Genomic DNA, 18224 nt, shown 5'->3' on the forward strand with positions numbered 1-18224 from the left:
TGACACAAAAGTGTATTGCCACAGGGGGGAGACTATTTTGATAATTTTTTGTGAAGTCTGCTTAAATGGAACATGGTTAATCAGAAAACAGCATGAAACCGAAAGAAGAAACATCTTCGATTTTTTCTTCTTCTTCTATTTGAGCAACCTCTGTAAACTGAAAAACTGGCTAAGCCAAAGATACCCCCCCCCCCCCCAGGGTGGTGCTACTGACTGAAGTGTCTTTAAGCCCGTAAAACCATGTGGCGTCGGTGGCCTAGTGGTTAGGCTCTCGGACTCGCAACCGTAAGGTCGTTGGTTCGAATCCCGTCAGGGGCCCGACGTTGTGTCCTTGGGAAAGGCACTTTGCACAGATTTCCCTCACTTCACCTAGGTGGGAATGGGTACCCAGCTATAGACAGTGAAAGATCTTGTCAGTTTGATAGTGTTTGAGCGCGTGAAATCCGCAGCTTGCACTGTATGCTTCCTCGGAAGCTGAGAATGTTTCTGAGTGTTCTCAGAGGGTCTGCTGGGGTAATAATAGCTGTAAAGCGCATAGAGCATGCTCTTGGGCATGGATATGCGCTATATAAATGCAATTATTGTTATTATTATTATTATTATTATTATTATTATTATTATTATTATTATTGATTATTACTGTCAATTTGTGATTTTAAAAAAGTACACAGACAGAGTGTGAAAGAGTGTGATATATATATATATATATATATATATATATATATATATATATATATACATACACTGATTTCTGCCCCTGTGAGCCTAAGGACTGATTCATTAAGAATCGACATTTTCAACGGTCAGTGCTGTTCAGAAAGGTGGATTTTGGACAATGTTACAAAAGTGTCCGGCCTTCTTTGTGAAGAAAAGGCAAAGCCCTCTCGGTGAGAAAATGGTAGTGTTTATGACATCAAGTTTGTTGCGTTTTTTAAATTGCTTGAAGGAGATAACATTATATATATAATAAGTTATTGTGATGAGTTTTGGGGCAATGTTTCAGATCTCTCTCTCTCTCTCTCTCTCTCTCTCTCTCTCTCTCTCTCTCTCTCTCTCTCTCTCTCTCTCTCTCTCTCTCTCTCTCTCTCTCTCTCTCACTCTCTCTCTCTCTTTCTCTTCTCTCTCTCTCTCTCTCTCTCTCTCTCTCTCTCCCCTCTCTCTCTCTCTCTCTCTCTCCCCCCCCCCTCTCTCTCTCTCTCTCTCTCTCTCTCTTCTTTTGTTGTTGTCATTTTTGCCTTTAATTCCTTAGTTCCATGGGTGATTGGCGGGTGTTCTGGTGTGGTTCGCTCCTTCTTTCCTATCAAACATCTATTGTCCTTATCTCTCAAACTAAACTTGATTTCATTAGTTTGCATACGGTATGGATAATTTGAAGTTATCGAGGTGTCAGCGGCCCCTGTCCACCTACGGGTCAAGCAAGACCAAGGTGGGCTGGGGTTTTTTTTTAATTTGAAGAAAATGGTCTCGAAATTCTCTATCACCTACCTTACTCATCTACCTATTGGTCTATATGACTTTTTTCCTTTATCCATGAAGAAAACAATCTTTTTCAGGGTGCCATCGTATTATGAGAACAGCCCTTGGCTCAGCAGTAAATCAGTGTCAAAAGAGTTTCCCTGAAAATGACTAAAGGGGGGGGGGGGGGCATTAACATCTCGATTTCTTATGCACAGTAGAATTGTAATTGTAAGTGGGCTGATTCATCAATGTCATGCTCATAACTGTGCCTGAACTGCAACAAGGAACTGCTGCGTTTTCTTTCCTATTTCTTACTTTATCGTCATTTCCCTCTACTACTTTTATATGTTTGTCACCCTCTTGTGACCTGCTGTTTCCGGGGTGCCTTGATAGTCAAAGCAGACTTTGTGCTGTTGAAGCTAGAGAGGTGAGCAGAGTAAGTCTGATTCCCTGTAAGGACTTTTCTGTTGACATCCACCCCTTGGCGCTCATATGACCTTATGCAGTTGCGAGTGCCGTAAAACCTCTACTAAAACATGAAAATGACAACCTAATGGGTCCTCAGAGCTCGATGGAATTGACACAAAAGTGTATTGCCACAGGGGGGAGACTATTTTGATAATTTTTTGTGAAGTCTGCTTAAATGGAACATGGTTAATCAGAAAACAGCATGAAACCGAAAGAAGAAACATCCTCAATTTTTTTTTCTTTTTCTATTTGAGCAACCTCTGTAAACTGAAAAACTGGCTAAGCCAAAGATACCCCCCCCCCCCAGGGTGGTGCTACTGACTGAAGTGTCTTTAAGCCCGTAAAACCGTGTGGCGTCGGTGGCTTAGTGGTTAGGCTCTCGGACTCGCAATCGTAAGGTCGTGGGTTCGAATCCCGTCAAGGGCCCGACGTTGTGTCCTTGGGAAAGGCACTTTACACGAATTTTCCTCACTTCACCCAGGTGGGAATGGGTACCCGGCTAGAGACAGCGAAAGATCTTGTCCGTTTGTTAGTGTTTGAGCGCTTAATCGGCTGCTTGCACTGTGTGCTTCCCAGGAAGCTGAGAATGTTTCGGAGTGTTCTATGGTCTGCTGGGGTAATACTATAGTGTAAAGCGCATAGAGCCTGCTGTTGAGCGGGGATATGCGCTATACAAATGATCTATTATTATTATTTTATTATTAAAACCTCTACTAAAACAAACAAACAATAAGCCAAAGAAAATTCAGTGTTCCCACAAATTTTGGCTTTGAGTGTACTCCACTGAAGGTAAAAAAATTATTGCAACCTGATGATGCAGTTTCATTCTGCACGAACAGTCGCGCTGACTTTGAATACTCACTCGTATACTAATATTTGTTGAATGGTCTCATTTTGTTTGAATATGTCGTATACTAATATTTGTTGAATGGTCTCATTTTGTTCGAATATGTCGTATACTAATATTTGTTGAATGGTCTCATTTTGTTCGAATATGTCGTATACTAATATTTGTTGAATGGTCTCATTTTGTTTGAATATGTCGTATACTAATGTTTGTTGAATGGTCTCATTTTGTTCGAATATGTCGTATACTAATATTTGTTGAATGGTCTCATTTTGTTCGAATATGTCGAATACGAATATTTTTTGAATGGTCTCATTTTGTTTGAATATGTCGTATACTAATATTTGTTGAATGGTCTCATTTTGTTCGAATATGTCGTATACTAATATTTGTTGAATGGTCTCATTTTGTTTGAATATGTCGTATACTAATATTTGTTGAATGGTCTCATTTTGTTTGAATATGTCGTATACTAATGTTTGTTGAATGGTCTCATTTTGTTCGAATATGTCGTATACTAATATTTGTTGAATGGTCTCATTTTGTTCGAATATGTCCTCACATACGAATATTTGTTGCTCTGCTTCCCCAGGTGAAACAAAAAATCAACCAGGCATACGCTGACCTTGACATTGCTGTCCGCGGAAGTGCCTTGATGGCAGAGGAAGACGACTGGCTGGTGGTGGAGCACGGTGGCCATAAAGGTTACACATATTATTATTTTTATTGTCATCATCTTATTATATTACTTTTGACAACCATGTGTCTTGTTAACAGTAAAGGGAAACAACTTTTCACTCAGTGTGTCTCTTTATGGGTTTTTCTTATGAATAGATTGATAGATTGACACATTATTATTATTATTATCATCATTATTGTATTACTTATGACAACCATGTGTCTCGTTAACAGTAAAGGGAAAAAAACTTTTCACTCAGTGTGTTTCTTTATGGGTTTTTCTCATGAATAAATTAATATATATAGTATCTTGAGTTTCGTCGAATGACCACTTTGCACTTGATATCACTACTCAAAGTTTTCTATCCTCTGTTTACCCAGAATCCACTGAGACCGGAGTGGAACAGTCGGAGCTGAAGAGGAGAGTTGAGCATTGTATGTCCGTGCGCCTCAAATCGGTAAGTGGTGATCACAGTTCATCAGGCTTGCCAACCTTCCCGAGTTGTTGTTCGGGAAATTCCCGAATTGCCATCGTCGTTCCCGAACCTTTCCCAAAACGGCATCTCTCTCTCTCTCTCTTTCTCTCTCTCTCTCTCTCTCTGTTTCTCCACTGGTTTGTTTGAGCTGTTTTTGTGATGTGGGTGTTTTTTAAAAGTAGATTTAGTAGCCTATCACGGAAGTGTGTGTCTGTGACGCTCCGACGCAATCAAAATTCCAGAATTCAGTATCTCAAAAGTTGGCTAGCCTGGTTCATACATTCTCTGAAATGAGGATAAATCCCACAAAAAACATGATGTCACCTCATGTAGATGGAGCCTGACAAACCACGAGCAGACTTTTGTGCAAACTTTCTTCAAGGTCGTAGATCTATCAGAACCTATCAGCGCGTCATTCGGGCTGCCGGTGGCTATGCTTCCTTTCACCATTAGTTGGTAAATAGTTAAAGTACACGTGGTGTTGAAAGGGATATTTTCTTGCCTTCCTCCTGTTGTAAAACAATTGTTTCTTTGTGAATTTTTTTAAGACTCTCCTCATCAGCCTGTTGCGAAAAGAAACAAATGGTGTTGCTGTTATCATTGCTATCATGGTCAGTTTTCTTATCATATTCATGATGGATTTGAAGACGTTGAATTTTAGTTGAAAATACAAGGTGTGTTGCAAAATGTTTTATTCACCATTCTGTATTTCATCTGGTCTAGTTCCATTTTGCAGATAGTTAGAGGGTGCCACTAGTATATTTTCCTTTTTTTTTCTTTCCCTCTGTAGTATCTGTCTGTCTGTCTGTCTGTTGGTTATCTTTCTTGACACTAAATGACTGTTTGTGGTTGGTTGGTGGGTGCTCTGGTGTGATTTGCTTCTTTTTTCCCTGTCAAACAACTATTGTCTTTATCTCCCCCCCCCCCTTCTTTTTTGTGTTTGTTACTCTCTTGTGACTCCTCTAATCTTCGGCACTTTTATGACCTTATTGTGTTGCAAGTGCTGTAAAACACTCTCTAAAACTAAAATGACTGTTATTGCATCGATGTGCCTCTTTTTGCTACTCAAAATTCAAAACTCAAAACTAAAAAATAGTTCCCCTATTATCTCTTTCTATTGTCCCCCTCTCTCTCTCTCCGCAGAGCAAGAGCATCAAGCACAGCAAGGAGTACCTGAGCGCCATCTACCCCCAGTTGTTCGAGTACTGTCTGGTGGTCGGGCTACGACCACTGGTGGACTCCAGTGGCTACGAGCCCTATGTCATCCACAAATTCCCGGAAAATGTGAGTCATTGTCGGCAGGCTACGTGGAAACGTTTGTCTGTTGTCCTTGTTTTAGAATCAAATAGCCTATTATTATGCGGTCTCTCTAGGTGTCTTCTGCCTGTTTTAAAAAGATAGATAGTTGCACTTTAACTAATAAACTCTTACTAAAACTTAAAAAAAACAACTAAAAACTAATAATAAAACAATAATGAAGATCATTTCTGTAGCGCCCACTCCCATGTAAACACAGCTCTAGGCGCATTTTCGTAAATGCGTGTATGAACAATATTCACACACGCTACACACACTCGCACGCACACACACACACACACACACACACACACACACACACACACACACACACACACACACACACACACACTCATGCACACATTACATGCACATGTGTGCACACACACGCACACACACACACAAACACACACACACTCACACACATCTACTTGCTTATCACACACGCACGCTTGCACATCATTACGAAATGAGCACATACACATACTTAATAAAATAATACAGTACTTCATTGCTACTGAAGACTTAAGGGGTGATCGTAGCTTTCAATTAAGAAATCAAATTCTCAGGCTGAAAAATTATTACTTCTTTTGGGTTTCACTTTAAAAAATCTCTCCCCCCCCCCCCCCCCCCCCCCCCAATATAACTTTTATTTATCCCTGAGGAGAAATGTGGTACACGCAGTCAGGCAATCCTGTTCTAATGGCCATCCGTCCTAGACAATTACCTGTACAAACAACTGCTTCCTACTTCCCTCCTTGCATTTTAAAAAGTATTATACTAGCACTGTGTCGGCTCTCGTGGCTTAGAGGTTAAGGTGTTCGCCTTCTCATTCAGTAGGTCCCAGGTTCGAATCCGGATAGCGAGGGAAACTTTTCTTCTAAAATGTTCTCTTTTCACATCCTTTCCTGCTCTCTAACAATGTTCTGTTGTCTGCTTTCGTCTCCACTTTTTGCCACCTCCCCTTCACCTCCTTTGCCCCCTCCTCTGGACTCCTGACTCTTTCTGCAGCCTTTCTACTGCTTCTCCTGGGCTCCTTCTTACTTCTCACTGCTGTCTTTCAGTCACACCCCTGATCTTATGGTAGGTAAGCCTTCCCGAACAAGGGTGAAAAATCTCGGAGGTCCCGTGTGTAAGTTGCACACGTTAATGATCCCTTGGTGGCCCAAGTCAATAAAAGTAGGCTTCGGCCGCCAGCCGCGCAAATTCAAAATTTCCTACCAACTGAAAATGTTTGGTGTGTCCCACATGTTCATATGACCTTATGCAGTTGCGAGCGCTGTAAAACACTTACCAACAACAACAACAAAAATAATAACACTGTTCAAGACATCCACTTGTCGAAGACATCCACTTTTGCCCCACTACAAAGGGTGGCCATTTAAAGACATTTTGACAATAGTGGTTTTACCACCACTGAATACTTAACTGTGACTTTTGTTTGCTGTTGGTATAGGAACCATAGCCTCAGGCTGATTTTGTTTGAGATATTTAATGAGAAAAAAAAAACTCAACACATGTTGAATGATAGAATGATCTAGCATGGACTCATGGCTAACATTTGTGTGCTCTTTGTACCTTGTTGTGTGTTCTGTTGAACGATTAATTGTCTCTCGTGACGCTTACATGACCAAAATTGTGCCAATAGGTGCCTTAAAGCTTAAAACACCTTCCCAATCTGTCAGTCAATCTCGTGACTAGCGTTGCTTTGTGCCGCACCCTGTCTCTTTGTTGTTTACTTTGTCTCACATCACACAATGGCATTATTCCTTGTTTGCATACAGTTGTGCATAGGCTGTCACACATCACACAGTGGGTGGTTGGCGGGTGCTCTGATGTGGTTTGCTTCTTCTTTCCTATCAAACATCTGTCATCTTTATCTCCCTTCCTTCTTTTTTTGTGTTTGTTACTTTCTTGTAACAGCTCTAATCTTCGGCACTTATATGACCTTATTGTGTTGCAAGTGCCGTAAAACATTTACTAAAACTAAAACAATCTGTCAGTCAATCTCGTGACTTGCTTTGCTTTGTGCCGCACCCTGTCTCTTTGTTGTGTACTTCTGTGTGTTGTCTCACATCTCACACGACGGCATTATTTCTTGTTTGCATACAGTAGTGCATAGGCTGTCACACATCACACATCACACATCACACATCACACATCACACGACGGCATTATTCCTTGTTTGCATACAGTTGTGCATAGGCTATCACACATCACACGTCAAACAACACACGTGATTGTGATTGCTGCTGTCTCTTTGTCACACACAGCTGTGTGTAGGTTCTTTCCTATCAAACATCTATTTACCCCCCAGGGCGGTGCTACTGACTGAAGTGTCGTTAGGTTAGGCCATTCCCAAAGGAGGGACATTAACATGTTCTTATGCACAGTAGAATTGTAAATGGGCTGATTCATCAATGTCATGCACATAACTGTGCCTGAACTGCAACAGGGAACTGCTGTTTTTTCTTTCCTAATCCTTACTATCGTCATTTTTCCTCTACTTCTTTTGTATGTTTGTCACACTCTTGTGTCCCGCTATTTCCGGGGTGCCTTGATAGTCGAAGCAGACTTTGTGCTGTTGAAGCTAGAGAGGTGAGCAGAGTAAGCCTCATTCCCTGTATGGACTTCTCTGTTGACATCCACCCCTTGCCGCTCATAAGACATTATGCAGTTGCGAGCACCGTAAAACCTCTACTAAAACTAAAAAGACATCTATTGTCTTTATCTTTCCTCCTTCTTTTTATGTGTGTTTGTTATTCTTTTGTTTGCAAGTGCCAAAAAACACTTACTAAAACTAAAATTCTTTTATTACACATCTAATCTTTTGCACTAATATGACCTAATTGTGTTGCTAGTGCCGTAAAACTCTTACTAAAACAAATTGAATGCCTAGCCCACATTATGGTTCAGCCTATTTTTTTTTGTCTCATAGAAGTGTGAGTATGTATGTACATACCCATGGGCTTTTCTTCAAAACCTCCCCTCTGAAAACTTTGACTTTGCTGGAGGTTGGTGGGCACTCTGATGTGCTTTGCTCTACTTTCTTCTTCTTTTCATGTGGTTATTGTCTTTGTCTATTCCAGGAGAAAAGTTTCTGTTATCTTACAGACTCTCCTTGTTGTTATCGACCCAGCTACAGCTGGGCTCTCGCCCTTCTGTCCAACTGACTCTCCTTAAATAACATCTCTACAACTTAGCTTTGAAGGCTTTGAAGATCTTTTAAAATGTCACTAAAGTGTTATAAATTTTATTTTGTCAATTACTACCATGACCCTTGAACTTTTACCTATTTCTAGTACACGATCATTAACTTGCCTTTCATTTTCATATTGTTGTGTGCCGTGTACCGTGAGAAGTGCTTTGAAACTGTACGACTTTTTCAATTGAATGTTTTTGACGTATGTCCTGTCAAGCAGCGAAATTATAAAGTTGGATCTCACGGTAAAATCTACATGTCGATGCAAGAGGTATAGTGGACGCAATATGTACAAGACAATGTATGCTGAGTTCCCTGTACTTTATACTTTTTGTCTGTCAAGTTTTTCAGCCACGCACCTGTGCTTTATTTCCCCCCCCCCTCCCTACCTTTTTTTTGTTCACACCCATTGCTGTTTTTACCATCTCTGCTGGTCTTTTTTAGATTTTGGTAGAAACTTATATCGTGTATCGTGGCAGGGATTTTAAAAAGTTCTGGGCGTTATGGACTTAATGATTTTCATTGCTAGCTATTGACTTCAATAGATTATTGAGCTCGGTTTGAGACTCCACCCACTGAAACAAACTGCACTGAGTGGGTGGTTGGCGGGTGCTCTAGTGTGGTTTGCTTCTTCTTTCCTATCAAACATAGATCTATCGTCCTTATCTCACCTCCTTCTTTTTTATGTTTGTTACTCTCTTGTAACACATCTTATCTTCTGGCGCTCATATGACCTTATGCAGTTGCGAGTGCCGTAAAACTTCTACTAAAACAAACCAAAACTGCCCTGAATGTCATTAAGTCCATGCTGTTCTGGAATTTTGTCACTATCAAAGGCTCAAGTCTGGGGAAAAGAATTGAAAACCCCTGTACGAAAAGACAGCAGAAATGGTCTCTGTGACTACTTAGTCTGCGATGGGTCTATTGTTGATGTCAAATAGCACTGCAGCCTCCTTAGTATAGAATAAAATTTTTACCTAGATTTGGCATGAGAAGCTTTGCTCATTTTATGAGTTTTCAGGAAGCATAAAGATGTGATTTTTCATCACCTATTTTCACTTCAACCGTTTATTGGATTACTCTTTTAGTTTTGATTGTTTTATAGCTTTTGAACAGGTAGCCCCAAGGTTACCCCCAATAGTCCAGGATTTATCTTGTATGGTCCATTATTCTCATTTCATTCTCATGTCATCCAACATTTTTGCCATTTTATTTTCCAGTACAGAGATTTTGCTGTGGTATGCTCGTCATTCAAACAGCCTTTTGTTTTTGTTTGTTGAGGTTGCATGTAGTTTTTCTTTTTCTTTTTTTCTTTTTTTCTTTTTCTTTTTTTTTTTGGGGGTAACATTCTTCAAATAAAACTCCACTTTCACTGACTGTCAGAGGGGCTGTTATGTAGCTGAGAGGTTATGCACGCACGCCATTATGACTGTGGGGATATAAGACTTGTGGGCGAAGGAGGCTTTGAATGGCATCAGCTATGGGTTGGGTTGTTTTTTTCTGTGATTGATGAGCTATACATGTATAACAACTGCATGTTTGGGGATGTGGGGGGTTGTGGTGGAGGTGTGGATTGCTTGTGGGGCGCGGGGGGGGGGGGGATGTAAGTGCTAACCCTTCCAGCCCCAAGCGCGTATATTTTCAGCAGAGCTTGTACCTCCCACCATCCCAAGAGCGTTATATTCTCAGTTTCGGGAGGTACCAATTTTGCGCATTTTTCTAAATTAGCGAACCTAATTAAATTGTAATTTTCATAATATTCGTTCATTTACCTTTGAACACTGTTCTATGTTATTACCTAAACCTCATTACAAAGATACTAGATCACTTTTTAGAATGCATGCCAGTTTCTCTGAAATACCGCGGTATTGGCTGAGACTGGGGTAAGGAAGCGCTCAAAAATGGCTGGGGCTGGAAGGGTTAAGATGAAATTCTTTCTGGACCTTTGCATAGAGGTGGAGTGGGGACAGGGATGGCGAGGAGTAGGGATTGGTGGAAATATTAGATAAAGATTGTTGTGGGATCAAATGCAGCAGTGTGTCATTATTTTGAAGTGGAACACCACATTTGTCACCTAGTCACTTGTTTTTTGTTGTTTTTTTTTGCACACGAGCACAATCTTTGTCCTTTTTGTTGAAGTTTCACTGAGTTTCTTTTGAAAATTTTGTTCTGAAGGAAAGGTTGAACCGTTTTGTTTTGATTTGACTCTGAAGATGTAGTTGGGCATCTCATTTGTATGTATACACCTTTGCCTCTTTGCTCGCAAGCCGAGCCGTTATGGTTGCAGCCAACCTTGTCTAGCTCCTCATCATCTTCATCTCTGAGCCAACCTCGCCATCATCATCATCATCAACACTACCCAGCTTTATTATTAATATTATCATTGACTGATGAGGCAGTACAACCACTATGAGCTGCAGCCACTGCACATTTACCTTCGCTTTCACAATCATCATCATCCCCCATCTCTCCCCTTTCCTGTCTTGATAAGTGGGGGGAAAAGCGTCATCCTATCACATTAGTGTTTTGAATCATTATCATCCTCATTTGAGAAAAGTACTGTGAAATTAGAGTATTGAGATTGTCATCACCATCATCCTTGGCATTATCGTCATCAGTACGATTGCTGTCGTATCATCATCATCATCATCATCATCATCATCATCATCATCATCATCATCATCATCAATCATCATCATCATCATCATCATCATCATCATCATCAATCATCATCATCATCATCATCATCATCATCAATCATCATCATTGTTTAAAAAGCAAAGTAGGAGGGAGAGTTTTGCTTGATTTACAGCCAAAAAATTAACATAAAATATTTAAAATTTGTTTTAACGAAGTGGCTCGACGTTTCGCCCCCCCCCCCCCCCCCTAGGCTTCCTCAGGAGGATCATCATCATCATCATCATCATCATCATCATCATCATCATCATCATCATCATCATCATCAATCATCATCAACATCATCATCATCATCATCACAATTGCCACTTCACTGCTATTATTATTAATATTATTATTATTATTATTATTATTATTATTATTATTATTATTATTATTATTATTACTATTGGCAATAGCAGCAGCATCATTGCCACCCTTACCACTTTCCTTATTTTTATTTTTTACTGATACGGTGTTTATAAAGACAATGTTATACCTTTTTTTCCTTTCGGTTACTGTATCTGGCTTCGACGGTCCTTTGCAAGATGCTGTTATGTTGGGTTTCTGTGTTCTGCTCGCTGTTTGCCACATATTTGGTTCTAGCAGAGTTTTCGTAACAACCTCGGTTCATTGATTGTTTACAACATCTTCTGACGTTGCCTTTGCTTGCTTTGCAACTAACCAGGAACAACTGTTAATTACTGGCTCTGGTCAGGCACACGAATGCTCCTGTTTGGCGGCTCTTGGCTTTCTTAAGGGTTTTTTTAAATTTATTTTTTTTATTATTTGGTGTATTTTTTCGTTCGGGAGGGGGGAAATTCAAAATGGACGTGGTGGGTGTAAGAAAAATGAGGTTACTTGTTTTTTTGTTGTTTTTTTCTTTCTTCTTCTTCTTCTTCATGTGAAAATGTATTTGTTATTTATGTGAATTGAATGTCAATATGTTAGTGCTGTGTGCCCCTTAGATGTTTTTTTTTTCTTCATAATGCATAATGAGGAAAAGGTAATGCTATAGCAAGGGTACCGTGTTTTATGGACAAACGATCTGTTCTGATATTATGAATGAGGCTAAGTTTAAATACGGGATGGTGAAAAATGTTTGCCTTATATAAAGTTTGGTGGTGTGTCAAACGCTTTTTTTTTTTTAGGGAATTGAATATAGGTTGGTTTGAAGTATAAAGTGGTGAAAGTTCTCACCGAATAGAATGTCAGGCTCATAAACATTTGCTGTGATCTGTGTCTTCGTACATATTTATGTCGCACTTTCATGGAAATGTATACATTTGTGTGCTGTATTTTATGTTTAAAGCGTATGTTAGTGAACCTTTTTGGATTTGGTTGTCGGTGGGAAAACTGTGTGCTTAAAGCTGGTTGGTTGATTTATAGACTGAAATGCGCTAATAATATGCGGAGAACATATAATTTTAACCCTGTAAGTAACAGTTGAATGCTCTGACTTTATTGAAGTACGGCTTACAGTTTCCATTCACTTGTAGTTCATTAAACCGAGGGAAATTCTCAAAAGATATTATTGTCAAGACATGGAGACATTTGTAATTCAAAAGTAAAAAAAAGATGAAAAGGCAACTTTTTGTTTTTAAAATGACTAATGTGAGATCGTTTTTAATCATTTGTAAAACTGCTGTAATGAAAGACTGTTGCTGTAATTTCTTTATTGTGACGAAAATGTGTTGGATTTGAGTACCATATCATTATAGAGATTCTTCAAAATCCTAATTTATTATCTTTTTAAAGTTTTCAATACAGAACTTCAAAATCCTAATTTATTATTTTTTTTAAAGTATTCAATACAGAACTTCAAAATCCTAATTTTTTTTTTTTTAAAGTATTCAATACAGAACTTCAAAATCCTAATTTATTATTTTTTAAAAAGTATTCAATACAGAACTTCAGAATCCTAATTAATTTTTTTTTTCTCTTCTTTTTTCCTCATTATCTTTATTGATCAGCCTTGATCTATTATTTTTGAAGGGGTTTGTAAAGGGGACAGGGACCAGATGTTCAGCATGATAGCAAAGCTTCTTTCTGTTTTTTTGTTTTTTTGTGTTTTGTCATAATGGTGTTTACATATAAAACCTGGGACAAAACAGATGTGTGTGTGTGTGTGTGTGTGTGTATGTGTGTGTGTGTGTGTGTGTGTTTGTGTGTGTGTGTGTTTGTGTGCGTGTGTGTGTGTGTGTGTGTTTGTGTTGTGTGTTTGTGTGTGTGTGTTTGTGTGTTTGTTTGTGTGTGTGTGTTTGTTTGTTTGTGTGTGTGTTTGGTGGGTATTACTAGTGTGTAGGGTGTTTTATTTCATGCTGTGTTTAATCAAAGAGTCTACATAACAAGAGGGGCCACTTCTCTCTTTGAGTCAATTAAAAAGTGTCCTCAAAATTCGGTGGCGCCCTCTTCACAAATGCGCACCCTTTGCGAACAGAGTTACCCTACTTGAGTTAAAAAAATAAAAGTGAAACTAGCAAGTTTTTGAATAAATTTCGGAAGAACGCTTTTTTAAAATGGTGACGCTGACAAAAAAACTCTTCCGGAGGAAAAGGTGATTGTTTTCTTCGTATAATTTGACTTTAGAATGAAAGGCGAGAGGTCATTAAAATAAAGAAAACCCCTTAAACTCCGCACAGAACAAACCCGAACTGCTGATGAACTGCAGTCGATCTGCGCACGCAAGGAGGTGCGATTCCTATTCTTCTTCTGGAAAAACGAAAGAGAGCTTCAAAACAGACTGCAGCGCCATCTGAAGCAAAGAGCGAACTTCCTGCTAAGTTCCTGCGGACACTTTTTTGGCTGAGTGGCCCATCTTGTTATGTACTATCTTTGGGTTAATGTAAACCATGGCATAATAATAAACTATCAGAAGCTAGCTGTGTTGTAGTTAAAAAAACTGATTTATACTAATTTAGGAACTTCTTCATTTCAAGAAAAAAAAGGATGGAGGTAGATATAGACTCAACAGACACATATGCACTCAGGGGCACGCGCACACACACACACACACACACACACACGCACACACACACACACACACACACACACACACACACACACACACACACACACACTCACTCACAAACGCGCATACACACACACACACACACACACTCACATTAGCATACTCACACAAACGCACACCAACACATACACACATATGCTAAATATTATGGAAATTGTAACATTTTCACATCCAAATCGACGCAGTTTAGACATTTTAAAAGAGGAGTGTGGGTGGTTGGTGGGTGCTCTAGTGTCTAGTGTGATTTGCTTCTTCTTTCCCGTCAAACATCTATCGTCCTTATCTCCCCTTCTTCTTGTTTATGTTTGTTACTCTCTTGTAACACCTCTAATTTTCTGGTGCTCATATAACCTTATGCAGCTGCGAGCGCCGTAAAACCTCTACTAAAACTAGAAAAAAGAGGAGCTGCTCTGGCCTTTCCTGTCAGGACCATCTTGGACTGGTAGGATAGTGGGTGGTTGGCGGGTGATCTGGCCTGGTTTGCTCCTTCTTTCCTATCATGGCGCTCATATGACCTTATGCAGTTGCGAGCGCCATAAAACCCTCTACTATTTTTATTTAAAAAATCTTTCCTATCAAACATCTATCATTTTTTTCTCTCCTCCTTTTTTTTTTTGAGGGTGTTTGTTTTCTCTCTTTTAATTTAACTACAATTCTAATTTTTGGCACTTATATGATCTTATTGTCTTGGAAGTGACATAAATCTCTTACTAGAACAAAAAAAAACCTGGAATGGGAGTGGGATAATGGATCCCAGCATAGAGACTGAGATAATGTAACATGCAGGTGGTTAGAGGGGACCACTACCCCCCCCCCCCCTTTTTTTTAAAACTTTCCCTCTAGGGTTTTTGTCTGTCTGTCTGTCTGTCTTGCTTTTTCTCAGCACTAAATGACCATTATTGTGACGATGGGCTTCTCTTTACTCAAACAAACAAATAAAAACATATATTGTAGAGTGACATCTGTTTTGTTTTCCCAAATTTTATCACAGGTGTCCAGCAATCTGTCTGTGCCGAGCTTCTGCTTCCCAGACGCCGGCATTTTCAAACCAGGCTCCGCCACAGCCGTCAGGTGAGTGAACCTCTTCCCTACTGTGCACACTTATGTACGTGCTTGTTGCGGGCAGTATTGCGTACAGACGTACGTAAGTCATTTTTGGTGGCCTTTGAGATACGTTTGTATGCAACACTGCCCACGTTGTGTTCTTTCAAGCCGGTTTTCTGCCATTTAATTTTTTCTACTGTGGTTGACTGGGAACATTTTAGGAGCAGTGCAGTAATGATCACTTGTGTTAGCAGTTGTTTATTTATCTATAATATAAAAGTGGACGTGGGAGGCTTTGTGCACAAACTCCTCCCTTATTACCGAACCCACAGCTTTGAAACTTTGCAGGCGTCCACAGCATCCATGTGGCTAGGACCTAACTTTAAAAAATCCACGCAAACTGCTTTCCCTGATTTTTCCAAAGTTCTTTATTTCGTCCACACAGACTTCTAATCTTGGGAAAGTCCGTCTTCTAAGACGCCATTGTAAGCAAGTGAGGTTTCCGTTCACTAGCCGTGCGTATTGGTCCCGCACCTTTGAAATTAGGGAGTGTACAACCACGGAAAGCGGAATAGAGAATCAATCTATACATCTATTATATATTTGGCAACTTGGAAACACGTGTGTCACTTTTCTCTCAAGATTTATTGGTCCATTCCAGTAGAGTGTAAATATAGTAGGCCAATGACTTTCAGTTGATGTTAATGCACCGATCATTCTTTTCATCGAAAGGGGGCCCAGCTAGTTCTTAAATGAGGGAAAAGCTATTATGGCTTTGGTTAAATCTTCTCCTTAATGAAGATTTTTATCTGGAGTGTACAAACATGAATAGAAACATCTCCACAATGAAGGGGTTAAGATATGAATAGAGATGAAGCTCACTTGGAGCGAGCTAGGAAGGATGGCCCAGGATAGAAATAAATGGAAGGAGCTTGTATGTGGCATATTATTATACCCTGCCAGGGGTGATAGGCACTGATGATGATGATGATTCATGGGCACTCTGGTATGATGCGCTCCTTCCGTCTTCTTTTCTGTGTATGTAACTTTCTAGCAACACTTCCAAACTTTGGCTCTTATATTGACCAACTTGTTTTGCAAGCGCCGTAAAACCCGTACTAAAATGAAAACTATTTGATGTCCCCGCTCAACTTGTTCAATTTTTAAAAATCAGCCTGCTACGGGTGAAATGTGGCAGTTTTTTGATTAAGCTGTCTCACTGGTAACCTACTACGGTACTTGACATCATTGTGTAATACTGTCTTCGTTTGATGGTGTCTTTACAGTGAGTCTTATTCCTTTGTGATGACCTACTCTGATGGTTCCCGTGTTTATGGATACTGTCGAAGAGTTCAGGTGAGTGTGGTGGCTGCAGTAGGATTTATCATTTACTGTAGGCTAACTTCACGGATGTCCGTTCTCGTTTATTTCCTTTTTTTAGGGGAGTGAGGCCATTTATTTTTTCACTTGAAAAAAAAAAAATGGTAGAGGGAGAAAATTCTGGAAGTTTCCTTTTTTTTTATGCTCTAGATGCAAAAGTTCTAAAAAGTTTTATATCATATTGCATGCTATATAAATGCAGTTATTATTGTTATTATTATTAGTAGTGAGGCAGCGTGGTGGAATCAGGCTCTCGTCAAAATAATCAAAGTGAAGAAACTTGCATTTTTTCCGCAGATTTGTGAGTTTTTATCAAATTTTTGTTTTTTGACTCAACACCTTTTATGCCCATTAAAGAACTCATTTCTGTGTGGATTTTTCTAAAAAACGTTGATTAAAGGCTAAAAAAATGTAAATTTTCAGTTACCACAGACTCTTAAGCTGAGGAAATAACTCATCTTTGGTGGCCATTTTCTCACCAATTTTACCTCGGAAAACAGGTGACCCCACCTCCTTCATTGGCAAATATCTCGACTTTAATTCAAGATAAATGGATATTTTTTTCATCGAAATAAAGACAAGTGAACAAGCTTTAAGATGACACCAATAACTCTACATGCCAAAAAATTGATGAGAGCCTGATTCCGCCACGCTGCCTCACATTATTATTATTGTTTTTTCATTAATTATTACCATTATTATTTTTTAAATACTATTATTATTTTCACTGTCATCAATATTATTATTAAATTATTGTTGTCGCTGTTATTCTTCTTCTTCTTCTTCTTCTTCTTCTCATTATTATCATTAAGCTTTATGTTTGTCCCATTTCTTCTGTCTCCAGCCTCCTGATGCAAGTTTGCCAGAGGTGACCTGTATCATCAGTCCCATCGATGCCTTCAACATGTACAACACCGTGAGTTCATGTGTTTTTTTTCTTATTTTTACTTTTTTTTTTAGTAGAGGTTTTACGGCGCTCGCAACTGCATAGGGTCATATGTGCGCCAGAAGATTAGAGGTGTTACAAGAGAGTAACAAACAGAAAAAAGAAGGAGTGGAGATAAGGACGATAGATGTTTGAAAGGAAAGAAGAAGTAAACCACACCAGAGCACCTGCCAACCACCCACTTAATTTAAAAAAAAAAAAAAAATTTTTTAAACTTGGAATCTGCATTGGGCAATAGTATTGAATTTTGTCTGCAAAGCTACTTTGCTGCCTTGTGTCTTTTGTGGTTTCTTTATTTTCTTTTAGATTAGAGGCAGCATAGTGGGTATTTGGCCTGTGCTCTTGTGTGGTTTGCTCCTTCTTTCCTATCAAACATCTATCTTCCTTATCTCCCCTTCTTTTTTATGTTTGTTACTCTCTTGTAACACTTCTAATTGTCTGGCGCTCATATGACCTATGCAGTTGCGAGCACTGTAAAACTTTTACTAAAACTAGCTAAAACAGCACCTAGGTAATAATAATAATAATAATAATAATAATAAATAGCATTTGTATAGCGCATATCCCCGCTCAACAGCAGGTTCTATGCGCTTTACTCTATATTATTACCCCAGCAGACCACAGAACACTCCGAAACATTCTCAGCTTCCCGGATATAGCTGCATGGTGTCTCTATACTATAAATAAATGATTGATGGTCTGGTCAGGCAGCATAAAAGAAC

The 18224-nt window shown here is 39.3% G+C and overlaps 1 protein-coding gene across 3 annotated transcripts in view; it reads left to right on the forward strand.

Annotated features, from left to right (window-relative positions):
- The window catches only part of LOC101850524 (DENN domain-containing protein 2B), a gene marked incomplete at its 5' end in the record, with an annotated part of 33823 nt that overhangs the window by 1714 nt on the left and 13885 nt on the right, over positions 1–18224 (forward strand). Inside the window, 7 exon segments of one of the 3 annotated variants that reach the window (XM_035973224.1) lie at positions 3366–3477; positions 3833–3909; positions 5071–5211; positions 8643–8696; positions 15124–15203; positions 16463–16532; positions 17401–17472. In XM_035973224.1, coding sequence (XP_035829117.1) covers positions 3366–3477; positions 3833–3909; positions 5071–5211; positions 8643–8696; positions 15124–15203; positions 16463–16532; positions 17401–17472 — 606 coding nt within the window. 3 annotated transcript variants of the gene reach the window in all.

The sequence above is a fragment of the Aplysia californica genome, unplaced genomic scaffold (genome assembly GCF_000002075.1).
Source record: "Aplysia californica isolate F4 #8 unplaced genomic scaffold, AplCal3.0 scaffold01067, whole genome shotgun sequence".
NCBI lineage: Eukaryota > Metazoa > Mollusca > Gastropoda > Aplysiida > Aplysiidae > Aplysia > Aplysia californica.